The sequence below is a fragment of the Centruroides vittatus genome, unplaced genomic scaffold, assembly GCF_030686945.1.
Source record: "Centruroides vittatus isolate TY-2023 unplaced genomic scaffold, ASM3068694v2 scaffold_752, whole genome shotgun sequence".
NCBI classification, from domain to species: Eukaryota; Metazoa; Arthropoda; class Arachnida; order Scorpiones; family Buthidae; genus Centruroides; species Centruroides vittatus.
The window spans coordinates 368,979-385,611 of record NW_027122716.1 but is presented as its reverse complement, the minus strand read 5'-3'; the positions used below and the strand labels follow the sequence as shown (position 1 = coordinate 385,611).

The window sequence follows — 16,633 nt, the reverse complement described above, 5'->3', positions numbered from 1 at the left end:
TTTCGTGCATTTTTATTCCGTCAGCGTAACTAGAAATATGGATCCGAAAGGGAAAAAATTTCCACTCAAAACATGATATTGAAGATGAAAGTTAAAACGCCAAACAAGTAATTTAACTAATGAATTGCCGTCTGTCAAAGTGTTTATTTATTGCTGCTTCTACTTTTATTTAAAAAATGTCTTCGTTTTAACTGCTATAGATATTTTATTATTCGATAAGTAAATGTTACAATTCTAGAGAATTTTATATTATATTTTTTTTTACAAACTAAAAAAAACGTAAATAAAATAGGGCTATATAAGAGGTAATTGCTTTATTTCTATTTTTATATATTTAAAAATTTTCATTGATTTTTTTTTTCCTATTACTTCCAATAGTTAAAAGTGCTCGTTAAATTAAAATAAAAATTACAGTTTAAATTCAACAAAATGTGCGTAATCTTCTGTAAACAATCAATAAAATTACATTGTCTAATAATAAAACAACTTAGTAAATGCCTAACATGAATTTTTTTGGAGCTCTTCCTCCCCCCTTTTTTTTCCTCTATGCCATTGTTGATCTTAGGAAATTTGAGTGTGCTTGGCCCTCTTTTACGAGGATTACTGTATTATAAAGGCCCGAGAAGTTAGAGCTGCTAAACTACTTGCAATATGGTCAGAAACGTTTGGTCGGATCATTGTTTACCACATAAAATTTGAACCCGATCGATCGTATCTTGCAAACATTTTCGATCCCAAGTTCAAGCCGATTCCTCAAACTAATCATTTTTTCGGTGGATTAAGTTTAGAATCATTGTTGACCTTTACCGAAATTTACTGCCGATTCGATGCTTTAAAACCGAGCTAAAACGGATGAACAGACAGCACAAATCGTATCGAATTGATAGAAAAATTTATCATCTGTAAAGATTTAATAAAAGATTTTATTAATTATTTCATTTATGGGGGTTTATTTTAGTGACGGAATGGCTTTCGGCTGTTACAGATAAATGGTAGTAAATATATATACATATATATGTGTACAGGTTATATTTAAATAGAGTAAGCAGTTAGTTAAAGGATGGGGTAGATGAGGAATCTTGAGAGAACGATGGTTGCCGGACTAATTGATGTAAGTCGGCGTGTAGGCCGTCAATTGCCTGTCCCATTCGCTTTCGTAAATAAGAGACCAAACACCTCCGCCTCGGAAAGACAGAGAGGAAGACAAGAGCTGCCTTCGATCGCAGAGCTGCAAGCATCTCTTCCAAATCCAATTAATATGTTGCGGCCATGTAAGTTGTTCGAAGGGTTAACAGTCTTCCTTCTCTCCATCTCCACATACCGGTTGCGCCGCTTGGTCCGATCGATCGTCGATGGGGAAACGTTCCTGATCCTCCCTTGGGAGGAACCATCTTCCTTCACTCAACTGTTCGATTGTAAGACTCCCTAGTTGCTCCACTAATGGTTTCGAGAGATCGGTTCGTCTTTTCTGATGGTACGCAAATCTCCATCAACGAGGTGACTCCACTATCTTACTTCGGTAAGACTCGGATCCTGTTAGCTCCAAATTTCTTTCCCAGACATCTTATTGAAATTGTTATGAGATAATGCAAAACGGGTTGAAATTGTCTACCCGCTCTCTCTATTTTTCTCCCTTTGGGGTGCATTCTCTACTCCTCCGTTATCTGAAACTAAATGTTCTCCGATTTATCCACCCAGCCAATCCTGTTTCTCCTTATAAATTGGTATTTAAAACAAATACCAATTTAATGTTAATTTAATGTTATTATTTATTTATTTATTTATGAATATTTTAACAGTATATATATATATGTATTTAAATTAACTAATTATCGAAGCTATTGTTATAAAACTTTGGCTCCAAATAGTAAATTCCATATAGTTTATGTATAATTCATTAATTATGTAAATTTTAATTATGACTTTTACTATAGTTAAGGTCACTTAGCGAATATAATTATGTTTAGATTTGAAAATTTTAATTAACACCCATGTGAATTTCCACTTACGTGTAAATTTTATCGCTTTTAAGTAACTCATTCGGTAAAAAAATTCGGAAAAATTGGGTCTTTTCCACCCTTAAAATTTAGTATTTCATTCAATTTTAAGGAGGAAAAAATGTTATAATTAATTTTTCTTCAATTATAACAAGTAGTTGAATCACCAGAGACGAACAATGTGTACGAGTGTCACTCGGAAAATAATTCATTCTTTCCAATTATGTTTTGTTTTCTTGTTTGATATAGTAAAACAAGTTGTTTAAAAATACTATTTTCTAATTAATTCTGTTAATTTCTATCTCCCACGTTAAATAGTTTTATAACATTCATAAAATTTCGTCGTGGAATATTTCTCAGAGGAATGTTTGGTAAAGTTTAAAAACATTTTGATTAGACGTGTTTCGACCAGTTATTTCTTTGTCTTCTAACTGAGAATTCTGTCATCCATTTGCAAACTTCCGTCGCATTTTACTTCATTGATCGCGTGCTTGCGTGATACTCCCAGGACGGCACCTGTACCTGGTGCCCAATCACAAACTCGTCCTATTCTCCATTCTTATCGATTTAAGGTGAATGAAGGTTTTTTCTGTATGGTGTGTGTGTGTGTGTGTGTATTTGTTTGCTTCCTCTGCTCAAACAGGAAATTGTTCGCGCCAGTCTGTGTCATACTCTATTGTGAGTTATAAATTAGCGAGCTCTTCATAAAATTAAAGCTCTTCAACTTCATTTTTCTGTAAGAAAAGTGTGTAAAATATTGTTATATATTACAAACCATCGGCATTATTTGAAAACTTCCTTACAGAACCGAAGAAAAGAAAATTCTCCCGTGTTGAAAAGTAGTTTCTAAACAATTAAATCTTTGTTTTGTAAAGATTAGGAAATGCCCTTTCCAGTTTATTTCCTTTGAGGACTTCTTTTATATTATATTATTTTTTTTTTCGCTATTTTATTTTAAAATGTATAAAAATTACTCTCTAATTTATTGAAGTTTTTAAAGGTCTACGATCTTCTTTTTGCGATGGAACATTAAAAAGAAAGATAATATTTCTGGTGTCCGCGTAGGGAAAAAAAGATGAATGGGTGAAGTTGGCATTTCCGACAATGTATTTTTATAAGGTTGTTTTTGTACGCGTTCAGGTGATCCCGGCAGATCACCTGAGCACGTTGAAAAACATCGCGATCGAAGATTGGTAGAATCGCTGAGTACACAACGAAAGCGTGTTTACACGATGGCTGCTGACCAACAAGCGGTTACCGAACGGTTACAGCACTTTCTGCTTGTTTGTTCCTCTTAATACCACCTGATGCTTCCACCTTATGTAAATTACAACGCAGGGAATTTCATTTCTACTCGTTGTAATTGGCCAATTGGGAAAGAAGGTAGCCGTGTTTAGTGTGTGTGTGTGTGTGCCACACCGGGCCGGGATTTTTTTTTATCTTCCAGAAGTTTAAAATGTAGGCGCTTTAGTAAGTGTTAGCGTGGAAGCTGGCTGACAGTGAAATCTGGCGTGCCGCTCAGCCGGATTAATGCGATTGAAAGAGGATCAGGTATTTTGCCGGCGTTGGTCGGCGTAAAAACGATTTGTATTCATGAAGCGGTGTTCAATTACCATGGCGGAGATCTCCGATAGATTTCCGGAACGGGCTAATTGTATCTGCCGAGATTTGCAGTGACTAAAAGAGTGGATGGCCTCTTGTCGTACCTAATAGGGTTGCAGTCCAATGAAATGTCTCTCATATACCGCACTAAATTAGGTATATTTGGAGAATACTAAAACTGCGTTTACTTTATATTGGTCTCTCTCTCTCTCTCTCCTACTCGTCTAAACTCGTAAATCCATGCCCCCGGTATAATGAGATTGCTATTTTTTCCATATCAATGAGTCCCTCTATTGACTTGTCATTCTTCAAATTCGAATATACTTTAAAACCCCGTTTGTGCGATAGAAAATCCTCGGTTTCGGGTGTTGTAGACCGTGTAGCGTGTGCGCCGTTCCCGTAAAATGGATCAATGCTCTCTACATGCGGCGTCTCTTTACCTGTTTGTCGCGTGACAATCCTGTTGCTTGTTTGGATCCGCAGTTAACACCCCCCCCTTCTGTTTTCCCGGTCTTACTTTTCTGCTCGCTTCTCTATAACTTCAGACTTTTGCTAACCTTTTCCCTTCGGCTTTTCTCTCCCTCCGTTGTCATAGTGACGGGACCCGTGCGGAATTCTCGCGTTTCTTAACCAATTAGAAACAGGGAATCATACCTGGTTGCTTAGCAACTATCTCCCCGCTGCAAATGCAAACTGTCGCTGGACTTATTTGCCTATGTTGTATTTCTGTACGGTTTGATCTCGCATCCAATCATTCTTTCTCACTCGCCCGATACGCGGGTTGAAGACCGTAAGAAATGCTAGACATAAACAACATTTATTAAAAATGCCACGCACATAACCTATAAAGGAGTTCTTGCGGTGGTTCCTTATACAAAAAAAGAAGAAAAAAAAATCACTATTAGGACCATTCTTAAGTCCTTATTTTAAAAAATCGTCGAGGAAGCACTCCACGTTCTTCTTCGATTCCTTGCAAGAAATTTATATGAAAATGGCAGTCATATCTGCCTTTATAATTAACAAATCTTCTTACTGTATCTCTAACAAATTTTTCTGTTGTTTTCGTCGATAGTTCTCATAAAAAGTAACGCTTCATTTGCTTTTTTTTTTCCTTATTTTTTTCGCGCGAAGTCTCGTTTTTATTACAGCTCTGAGCTGACATGATGGCTAGTCCTTGGCTGATGGACATGTTCAATATTAAAACTCAAAAAGATAAACAGATGTAAAATCGAATAAAAGAAGAAGGGGGAGGAAAACGAAAGAAAACATCAAAAATAATAATAATAAATGAACGGTTAAACGTTATTAAAACGCTTATACTTCATATTCCTGTGTAAAGATTTGTTTCAAATTTTGTTATCATTTTAAAATTATTATTATTATTATTATTTTTTAAATTCTGGTGATTATATTATCAAGTCGTAAAAAGACTGGAGAATCTTTAATTTTTTCCCCTTATTTTTAAATGTCAGAAAGATTTCTATAAATATCGAAATTCTATATCCATTATTTAAACGATTATTTATCGAATAATTTATTGTGTTTTTTGAAATTCTACTTTTCATTTTTATTCCGAGGAATTTTATTTCGATAATGGAAACTCTTTCACTTCAATCAAAAGCGGTTATCTGTACTTTTCCAATTCGGTTTTTGTCTCTCTTCTGATTGTTCAAAATGCTATTTAAACGAGCGAGAAAGCGTATATACGTACACTTATTTAATAAAAATCGATATTTCCTGTATCTTTTGATGCAGATAATAACTTATTTCAGCTGTTATTTTTATCAGATTAATAAAATCTGCTTTTGTTTTTTTTTCTATCGGTCTTTATTCGCTAATTGAGATATTATCTGTGTGAATACAGTCGACGATGTCGAGAAGCCATACTGATTTCTCTCTTCTTTTTTTTTCGTTTTTTCTTAGCTATAGGTCGGCGAAACAGTAGCTTGAATAGAATTATAAGTGAGCGTATCGGGTAGTGTTTCACTTTGCTACCTGTTCCCGGTCTGGATTGGATGGAACACCCCAGTAAAATTTACTTCCGAAAGCTTTCGAGATAAGATATCCAATTGTTTTATATGGGAGGAAAACCTTTTAATTATAATCAGTTTTTCTTGATCTTATCGATATATTCGTATATTTTCTTATCTCTCGTCACCCACGATTCCCATTTAGTCGACCTCCAACCTTATAAATTCCCAGTCACGCTGGAGTCGAGCTACTGTTTAACTATCATTCGGTAGCCTGGACACGTAGAGGGCGCGGCCATCCGTTTCCCCCTTCTCTCCACGTCACTTCCCGTCTGCAGCGGAAGTTGTGCCACCCAATGGACCGCGTTTTATTTCGCCTTTTCTCCGGCAGGGCTGGCAGAGAAGTAGCTGAGACAACTGTTTCCGGTTGCCTGTCACGACCTCTAGCAAACGTCAGGTAAAAGTTCGGGCGGAATGCGACATTTTATCGCTAACTTGTCATAGTATATGTTTTCTTGTATTATATCCTGCCACCGAGAAATAAGTTGTAGCTGTTTGGCTCTAATTTTCCTTGTATCGTTGTGATTATTAATAAACGTTCAACCCCTCTTACTAAACAGAAAATTTCCACGTCTTATCACCACTTACAGCCGAATTTTTTAAAAAATATTTCGAGTTTTAGACACGGGAGACGTATTTAAAGTGGGTATAAACGTTAATTAATAACGGTGGGTCGAAGAATTTTCAGAACTTTAACGCGTAACTCGCTTCGAACATAACTCATTTTACGATGCTAGCTCGGATCTAATAAGTAATAAAGTATCATTATGATGATGACGATGACGATGACGATCTCCTCCCTTTCTAGAATCATATTGCAGAGACGTAAACTCTTCTGAATTCGTATTAAATCCGGCGTATTTTCGAGTGGAGGAACGAGAAATGTTGCACCAACGAAACAATTCGAAAAAAAAAAAATAAAAAAAAAAAGGGAAAGCTTTTATCCTTCCTGCAAATAGAAACGAATGTGTATCTGTATCCTTGTTTGGTAGAGGTCTGATATAGTAGAATATTAAAGGTGGTGTTGCCTTTCACATTCGAAACCAGACAGATCGCCATTACGATCTTCCTTTTGTGGAGTTTGGTGGTATTAAGTTTCCCCACAGACTCAAAGTTATTAAATGTGAGGGAAGGAGGTCTAATTACATGTGGGACCGGGGTGTTTGCTCGTCGACACATTTATCCGTGATTCCCAGTAAAAAAGAAGGAAAAAGTGCTTTGGAATGGCCCATCTCTCGCGGGGGCAGTTTCCGTCAATTCTGATTGTGACGTCACTGCCTTCCCTTTTTTCCCTTTTTTCTCCCCCTCTTCTCTTCCTTCCTTCTTCAGGTTTTCATTCACCTTCCTGAAAAGAATTGTAATTTTCTTTCTCGCTCGCTTAATCATATTTTTAACTTGTTATTTAAATTTCTTTCGCTTATTTTAATTTTTTTAATTAAAAATAAATGATGCTTATCTTACAACTTTATTATTATTATTATTTTATTAACAACCGTATCTGGTTTTGCTTCTTTAACGGTTATCTTGACTCCATTTTACAAGTTGCTACTTATTCTAAAACGAATTATAAAGATTATGTTGTACACAATGTAGTTTTAAGCTGAGGGTTGAACGGGTTTGCACGCGACTAACATTTGTACAGGGCTTGAAATTTTATAAATAAAAGCGTTGTTACGCGTTGCAAGTTGTGATATTTGTAAAATCACTTTCGTAGATGCAAATATGGTAAATAATTCATCTACTTAAAGCCGATAAAAATAGGAAAAAAGAAGAAAAAAAGGGTTGTTTGTTTTCACTTAGGAAATGAAGATGCGGATTTTGATTTCTGATGAACCTTGTAATGTAGAAAATTAATTAATTTCTACTCTTGTAGGATTTGATATCGGAAAGCTTTAGGAAGAATTTTGAATTGGTATTTTCAATTTTTCCGTCTAAGTATGTAGTTTATTGGGAAGAAAGCTAGCATTTTATTGGCGACACACTATGCCATATCCCCGAGTTCTACTTCCCACAGGACATTTTATCAATAATCCACTAGTCTGAGTTGGGCTAATAAAATTTATATGCTCTGTATTCCTAAGAAATTAAATGATCCGTGTTTTAATTTCTTAGGAATACAATTGACTCGGCGAAATATCGTCTAATTTTCGGACGTGTTGGGTGAAGAAACTTAAATCCCACTTACTTAAAAAATGTTAAGGATTTTTAAAATATCTTTTCTACTTGACGGATCAGAATTGGTTATCGCATATCGTTACCTTGCCTATAAACAAATCCTTAAGGCTCAATCTTAGATTTTTCTCTCTCCATAATTTTCTATCGTTGATTCTTATTTTCAATTCTTCGTAAGCCTTTTTTCTTCTTTCAGATTATCCAATAATGTTTCCCTTCTTGGCTCCTTTCTCTCTGGTCTCTTTCAATTGCTTTCTTGATTATTCCATTACCTCTTAAAATATGCCCAATCCAATTTTATTTCCTATTTCTTATCACATTTATTTGCTTCCTTCTCCATCTGTTCGCCTTAATACCTCTTCATTACTTATTTTACATTTTAAATATAAAATGTTACCTTATCGACTTCTTCTTGTTATTGCCAAGTATATATGCTAAATATAGTTTTATAGTTTTATTAGATCAAGACCAGGGATTGGGATCTATGCCTATCTTTTTTGGCACAACAAAGTTAAGTATCCACACAGAAATTTCCACCCTAATTAAAGACTAGTGACTGTAAATGAATTTCTATCTCTCCTTTAATTCTCTGTGGAATATTTTTCACTTGAATTATATCAAATTGCATGTTTTCTACAAGGAAACTAACCGAATTTTGTACTTAAAACTTTGAAATGTTGAATTTTATTAAATTAAATCATTTATAATGTGTTTCTCACAATCCAGCAACACTCGTTTTGCCTTATAAAATAATAAAAGCAGGTAGAACTTTTTTTATATATTATTTTATTTTCTTCCCGTCCTTTCGAGTTATTAACGTAGCAGTTGCTAATTTAATTAATTAATAAACAAGCAAAAACTTTTTACGTTTATTAGTCTTTATTAGAGATGACTGAGATTTCTTTATTATGCATTACTCCTATAATTTTATTATCTCTGTCTTAAAGGTAACGTCCAGATGATATTTATTATAATTACAATATTCTTTTTTATATATTGTTAAACACGTTTTTATTCGATTGTGTGGTGTTTTTTCCCTTTCCCTTTCCTTAATTTAAAGTTTATTTTTACGAAAACTCCAAGTAATTTTGCGCAAAGTGCAAATTAAACTTTTTGGTCGTTAATTTATATAAACTTTATTAATTAATTTGTGGAATTAATTGTTACTTTTCTAAATTAGGGGATGTCGATAAATGAATTCGCTGAATTTAATTTCGTACGAATTCTTCCATTAGTTACGCTACTATCGATAATGTATTGGTAATCATTACGAGTGCTTTATTATTTCGGTTTATTAATCGATAGGAACGAGAGATTTTTGGTTTACGTATTGCAGTTGATAGGAGGTATTAAATACAAGGGGCACGAAGGGTTACGGTAGACTAACCGGCGATGGCTAACAACTACACTCGATAGTCGGAAAGGACAATGGGTTCACAGGTGCCGTTGGGATATTGTCCGAAATTGTGGGAGAAGTACAGTTACCCAACGTTAAACTGTCGGGCGCAGTTATGGCAACTGGACAGGACGTGATGTATGATCCTCCGCCGCTCCTCCCTCTCATTCACGACCAAAACAGATTCCCCAAAGGGGTTTGTTGTAACAACGTAACCAGTCGTTACGCGGTTCTTCGACTGTGTCGCCAGTTCGACCCATTGGCGGGATCCAGTCCTATTGTCGCCTTAGATTGCGTGACAGAAAACCGTCGTCTCCGCGTCTGGTCATTGCTATTGACGATTTTTTGGAAATTCCATTTCATTACGCTTATCTCCGCCACGTTTCTTTCGGTTACACGCCGTTTAATGTCGACGTAATCGTCTCTTCTGCTACAATCTCCCGCCCTCTTGCCAACCCCGATAGTCGATGGGATGTGGGAATGCAAAGTTTGCCCTCCCTAATTGTAGATTTTACCGCTGACTCGTAATAATCGTGCATCAGTCATTTCGTGAATTCCAGACATTCTCACCTTGAAGCGGAGGAGGTAATTCGCTCAACTACTGTTGTTCGGACTGGAATTCCACTGGACTCCAAATAGGTCGAAGGAAAACGGTTCCGAGCTTACATTGATTAATGAACGAGGCATCGTTGGCCCTCTTCTCCTTCTCTCTTATAATGGAGTTTTAATACAGCCGCTTCATGATCTGACACCGACGGATTGCTCGCAGGATTCGATAACAATATTTCTAAATTTTTCGCCATTTAACCATTAAAACCGGGTGTTTTTTCCCCTTCCCTCTTCTTAATTAATTTGTTTATAGGTTTACTTTACATCCACCCATCGCAACGCGCCTCGCAAACCTTCCCTGTCAAATTCTCTTATCTCTTCGGATCCTACCGGCACTTTTTCTACTTTGACGTCACATAAAACGGTAATCGTATCAGTGACGTGAGAATAGGTGGTTATACACGTATGTCAACGCATCAGACACTCCCTTCTTCGAATTAACCCAGGAGGTAGACGAGGATCGTCCCTTCCCTCGCCCGTCCTTAAAACCAGTTTTATGTTGCTAACCTGTTAGGTGGGTCTGTCGGACACCCAACTATCGGCAGATTCCACAAGTGAAAAAAAAAAAAAGAAACTTTCCATCCGCGTTTCTTTCTAGTGATTGATGACTCGACCGACGAGACGGGGGCGAAGGGGAACAAATACAAGAGATTCGTTCGGTATTACTGCCTGAAATGAAAGTAACGACTTCTGCTGTAACAGGTTTTACTCGACATTCCTGGAAATTGCCAAACTTAAAAGCCCTTTTTTGATGTAGTAACGTAGAAATTAATTCCGAGAAATTAATGTGTATATGCACCCAACCTCATCTTTCGGATCCGAAAAACAGGATCCAAATTACCAAATTGAAAAGTTCCTCCCCGTCTCTCTCTACAGGAAATTGTCTTAAATGTCACATTATTAAATTTTAAACGGGTCTAAATAATTTCTGAAGCCAGTTTTAATTCTTTACGTTCGATAAATTTAATTTGATCTTCCTATATATATATATTATTTTTTTAATTCTTCCTCTCACTCGACTCATTATGTATCATTAAATCTATCGCAAATAACAAACAATAATTTAAATAATTATCTCGCGAGATAAAAATTATTATTATTATTATTATTTTTTTTTTTTTAATTTATTTTTCCTTAGTAAAATATTATCGAAAACGTGATTATAACAACAATTAATTCGATTATACTTAATTATAAATGCGTATAAATTTTATTACTATATTTTCCTACGCTAATTTTATAATTATAATTTAATTTAGTCGCGGTTTTCGATTGATATTTTCTCGTTTAAGTCTAATATAATTGTATAAAATAAGATGGAATTTTTTTTTTTTTTTTTTTTTTTTTTATTTTCCGAGCGCGGAAATCATCAAAGAAGAATTGTAAATCCTAATTTCTGGAAAAAAATAAATAAAATAAAATTCGAATTTCACTTCCACAGAATTGCAATGTATTTATTTGGTTTCTTGAATTATAAAATTACGATTTCTTATTTTATGAATATTTTATCCAATATTCTGTATCAGCTCCTAACTTATTTATTTATACGATTTTACTGTAAATATATTAATAATTTTGGGGGGAATGGGGGAATGGGTATGTGTACATATATATCTTCTCTTTTCAAACTCGGAATGAATTTTATTAATTTCGAATGTTTATTTTCGAAGAGGAAGAAGTTTAAAAAAAAAAAAAATAGAAAAAAATAAATAAAAAAGGAGCCGACCTTTTGCCACACGAGAAATTACAAACTTCATAAAATATTTTCTCGAATCTATCTGATAAGATCCTAAAAATAATTTCTTGGGAATTAAAAATTGATGTGGGGCCTGGGCCTCATCCTTCAATCATCCCGAGCACGTAATTAGGAATCTCCAAGATCGACTTTTCCTCGGAGACTACAGATTTTTTTTTTTTTTTTTTTTCCTCTTCCCTCCCCCTCTCCTCTTTAAACTCGAAATCGACTGATAGAATTCGGGTAAAATAAATATTTAAGAGCTTATTGCGTGTCTTTGGGATGAATATGAATTTTAAATAAAGCTTAAATTGATTTTAAAGTTTAGCAGTTATCGCCGAATGTCTTTTCCCCCGTATAAAATTGAAGTCGATTTTTTCGCTTTTCAATTCTTTCGATATTGCCGTATGCATTCATTTCTATCGAATTATTTCGACCTCCTTTCCTTACTCTGATCGAACCTAATGCGATTTGTTCTAATTGTGGGAGGTAATAAACAATTAATTGTTAACGTTTCGAGTTAAATGCGTTGCTGTCTCGAGTATATTAGGGGAGGAAAAATAATTTATTTTTTGTGGGGGGGAAAGAAAAATCGCATGTGCACGAAGATAAAAAAGAAATTTGGTGGTCATTCTTACGCTTCATTTTAGGAATCGTGTCATTGAAGCGCTTGTGTTGGAGCCAGTTGTCTTGCTTTATTGGAACCATGTTTGGTCGTTAAATCTCACTCTTATAGTTTTGGATCAGCTCCTCCCTCTTCTTAAGAATTTGGAAGTTACTTCATTCGACAATAAAAAAAATAAAATTTTGAACGGGTTACTTCACTTCGTCCCTTCCTATTCTAATGATAAGAGTAATTAGATTATATATATATATATATATATATATATATATTTCTTGAATGGAAAGTATCCTGCACACGAAAATGTTTGCCTTTAAAATTGCTGTTTTAGTTTTTAAAATCTTTATCGAGATATTTGGTAGTTGACGGATTTTTCGTTACTTCTTATCGTTATTCATTTGATAAATTTTATATTTCAAAATGCATTCGTTTCGTAGTAATAGACGATAGTATAACATGTATTATTGTTATCACGAATCATCAATTTAGTTGAGCGAATGAGAGTGCCGTCGATGCAAGAATTCTTCCTTTTTTTTTATATTTTTTTTTATTTTTTCTTCCAAGATTTGTTATGATACGATTCAGCTATTTGCTATTATATATCTTTATGAGGTTTTTTCCCTTTTCTTTGGAGATTTCTTTGAGTATTCACCCGTAACGAATCAATGGTGCTCTAGCTCTTAGCACACGACAACAACCCATACACAGTTAGATTTTTAATAGCTATTTTTACTCTCGTCCGTGAGGGGATGGGGGAAATGGCTATTAAAAATATAACTACAAGAATCTCTGATCGTATGACGACGACTGCTGCTATTCTAATGAGAGCCGGAGAAGGAGAGAAAAATATTTTTGTCTGTTGACTCAAATACAGTCGATGGCGATTGAGTAAAATACTGAGGAATGATGAAATATTTCTATCCTTCACCTTCACTAATTTCTGTCTGTCTAACCTTGCATACTGTGTCGGAGGGGGCGCAGACTCTCTTTAATAAAGCCTATCTCGACACTTAGAAAGGATAGGGAGAAGGGTGAAAGAAGAAGAAGAAGAAGAAGAAGGGAAAAAAACAAGTCCCGTTTTCATCTGATTTATGACTATCTCGCCGGGACTAACCCATTGTGACACTGTGAATTTGTGCATTCGGAATTCTTCCTTCCCTCCATTCCTTTTATGTATTAATGTCGCTTTGAGGATGACGACATTGCTCTGGGACCCGGATGGCATTAAGGGGGTGCGACCCCCACCTACCGTCCCGGTCGGGGTCTTGGGTTTTGGGGAAGTGAAAAGACACTAGCGCTATCTGCATGGCGAATATTTGATGGAAACTCCCGGTATTTTGTCTTGTTCAGTGGAAGGTCTAAGGGATGCCGCCATTAAGGACGACGGGGTGCCACATTATAGTGATGCATCACCGACATGTAAGACAGTAATGTTCTCTATCTGCCTCCCCCTGTTAGTCCTTCGAAAAGGGGCGAAGGGGTCGGCGCATCATTAACTTCCCCCTTTCTTGCCGAGACCGGGTATAGAGAGCTGAAATAGAAACAGATCTGCTAGAGTTTTTATCTCTCCGATTCTTCGGAAGAAAGAAAAAAAATAAAGAAAAAAATTCAATTGGTCGGAGTGTTTATGTTGTTTTCTACTTAAGATAAACGATTTAACTCTATATTATTGTTGTTGGGAAGTTTCCACAAACATGGCGACGTCTCTTTTTGTTTTGGCGGATTTTTGGATCACGTTTTATTTAAGTAATCCGTCCTTTTTCCTCACCGGAAGTACAGAATTTCTCCAATAAAGACAAACAGTAATTGAGGGTCGGACGGACAGAAAGGTTAGTTGTTAGCCGACAGCGTTCCGTACCGTTACACTTTATGGCAGTCGGTAGCTTCTAGCTACTAAGAGACCCTAATTAAAACTTTTTAACGGTCGTCTCCTTCCGCTTTTAATCGTTCGAACGTAAATCTCGTGTTTTCACTTTCTCCCCCCCGGTCACGGCTCTTATCCTTGTATCAGCTTCCCTCTAAAAGTTCAGGTCACGCGGGGAAAATTAAAACGTCAAGATACTGTATACAAAATGGATCCTTCACCTTCCACTTCCGAATCTTTCTTTATCGTTATCAATTTTATCGTTAGTTCCGCTTTCCCTGTTGTCTTCTACAGATTCTTCTTCTTCTTCTCCTCGGTAAACAATTTCAAATATTCATATGAAATTTGTATAGATAGCGAGAATCCTGTCAGTTAATTTGATGATCCGCTGGAAGGAAAGTTCCAGCTATTATTCGTTGCTGACTTCTTGCTTGTTTCTCTACTCTCTACTAATAAACAGATGTCTGTGACGGTGTCATGTTTCGTACTCTACTCTACTCGCTCGCTGTCTCTTACCTGTAAAGTGGCCGCTAAAATCCTATTGTCTGGAAATTTCCGCAGGGTATAAAAAACTCCTCCACTTTGTTGCATTGGAAACTTGATATGAATTCTTCTTCTTTCGATTGTCTTCTACAACTATCTTCCAATATTCTATTGTTATGTGTCGCTTTCTTTTTCGATTAATTTCTTATCGTATAAACTCTACATCTTTTACTAAAAATACACCTATAATTATTACTCCTTTATTGTATTATTGTAAGAAGCGCCAACAAAATCTTATACCCTACACGTTTATAAATTTTAGTGTATTGTAAACTACGTTAGCCTGGGTTTCTACGTAATATTTTATTCAGGGAGAACAAATTTTCATTCCTCTCTCTCTCTCTTTTTTTTTAGGGATCCAAAACTTTATCATACAACTTTTGAGCCATTTGGATTTACGCCAGTTTTGAACCCCGAAAACATGTTGTAAGTGGGTTCAATCCAAATAAAAATCCGAGGCGAATTACGCTGTAATTTCATTAAAATATTCATCTTTGACCCGCTGTGAAGGTCTTATTTACTTTTTATTAAATCTGAATAAATAATCAGATTGATTTAAAACGTATATTTTTACATTCGAACTCCGTTTTTTCCCTTTTCTTTTCGTTAATTAACGCTTTTAAAATTCAAGTAGGTTACAGCGTACGGTTTTCTTTGTATTTTTTAAAATGTTTTTTCTCTTTTTCAGGAGTATTTTTTTCGTGTTTTCTTCCTGTTATATATTTTCTTTCGCGTTTCTTAACATTATAGAGCGTAAGTGATTAGAGATTAATTTTGTAATGAAGGAATAAATGCTGTTTTACACTAAATTCCGTCGCTGCTTGCGCATTTAATTAAAACGAAAACAGAATTATTTTCTTTTATGACGTGGAACGAATGAATGTTTCGTTTTTTCCCCTCCTCTCTGCCATATTTTATTTATTTATTTTTTATTTTTATTTTTCTTTATTTCCCATTATCCGTTCTCCTCTTGACTCCCGATTTCACTTTTTCTCGCAAGTGCCGCCATCTGTTGTGTCGTTCCTCACCTTTTTCGTATTTTTTTTTCTTTCCCGCAGGAAATGAAGGTGAACTGGGCCACGTCTCCTAGCAACACACCTAAACAAGACACAAGTAGTAAGTATGTTTTATATTCCAAGACTCATCCTAATGTTATTATAAATTCAAAAGAATTTATTGCTGTAGTTTTTCGTGATTTCCCTCCCCCTCCTCCCACCGTTTCGTCGGGGAAATAACGTTTTAACAATAAGAACAAATGAGATAAAAATGAAGAGAAGCGGCGTATTTTCGCGGATTTACGACTAACTAACAATCGAGGTATTAATTGGCGCGTGAAGGGGGGAAAAAACTTCCAAACCGGGATAAACAACTTTACCTTTGTACCGTACGTATCTACCCGCATGGTTATGAAGTGATGTACAATCCACCCCACGGGCTACAGCCTCTTTCCACGTTCCCGCCTACTACATCTGCAACACATCAAAGTCTCGCCGCTCATTTCGTATGCATCTAGACCGTTGCCGTTCCCTCTTCTAGCTGCTCCTCTTCGTCACTAGTTAACGCCAGATCAGATAGAAAAGGTTAAGAGCGAAAAGAATGGAAACTTGAGTAACTCTTAGGTTTTGCATTCTCTCTTAACTCTTAACTCCTTCCCCCGAGGCTCCGTGGATGCTGCACGCGTTTTTAAAAACGGGATGGATGCAACCGACTTTATACTAGCTCGCGCTAATATTTACCGTCACAACCAATAACGTTGGGTGATTTCTTTCTCTGCACTTTCCTGGAAAATTATCGTTTCTTCTAAGCTCTTCCTCTTCTTTTTTCCCTCCCTTCCTTCTTCCTCTTTCTCTCTCTCTCTCTCTCTCTCCCCCTCTCCCGGTGTTCTAAAGAATGTTTCTCATTTTGAAGTTGAAAACTAAACGTTGTGTGTATACTTCATATCTGACATCAGGTGAAGAATATAAAAAAAAAGAAAACAAGGAAAAAACCGATATGATTGATGGATAGTTGGAAAGAAGACATTCATTCATTCGGGTTTGTAATCGTGTTTTTTCCATTATCGT

At 35.7% G+C, this 16,633-nt stretch overlaps 1 protein-coding gene across 2 annotated transcripts in view; it reads left to right on the top strand.

Moving 5' to 3' along the window:
- Positions 1-16,633, top strand: part of LOC136989729 (nucleolysin TIAR-like) — a 351,363-nt gene that overhangs the window by 298,042 nt on the left and 36,688 nt on the right. For both annotated transcript variants that reach the window (XM_067287978.1, XM_067287977.1), the window contains exon 5: positions 15,629-15,686. In XM_067287978.1, the coding sequence (XP_067144079.1) occupies positions 15,629-15,686 (58 nt within the window). The remainder of the gene's footprint in view (positions 1-15,628; positions 15,687-16,633) is intronic.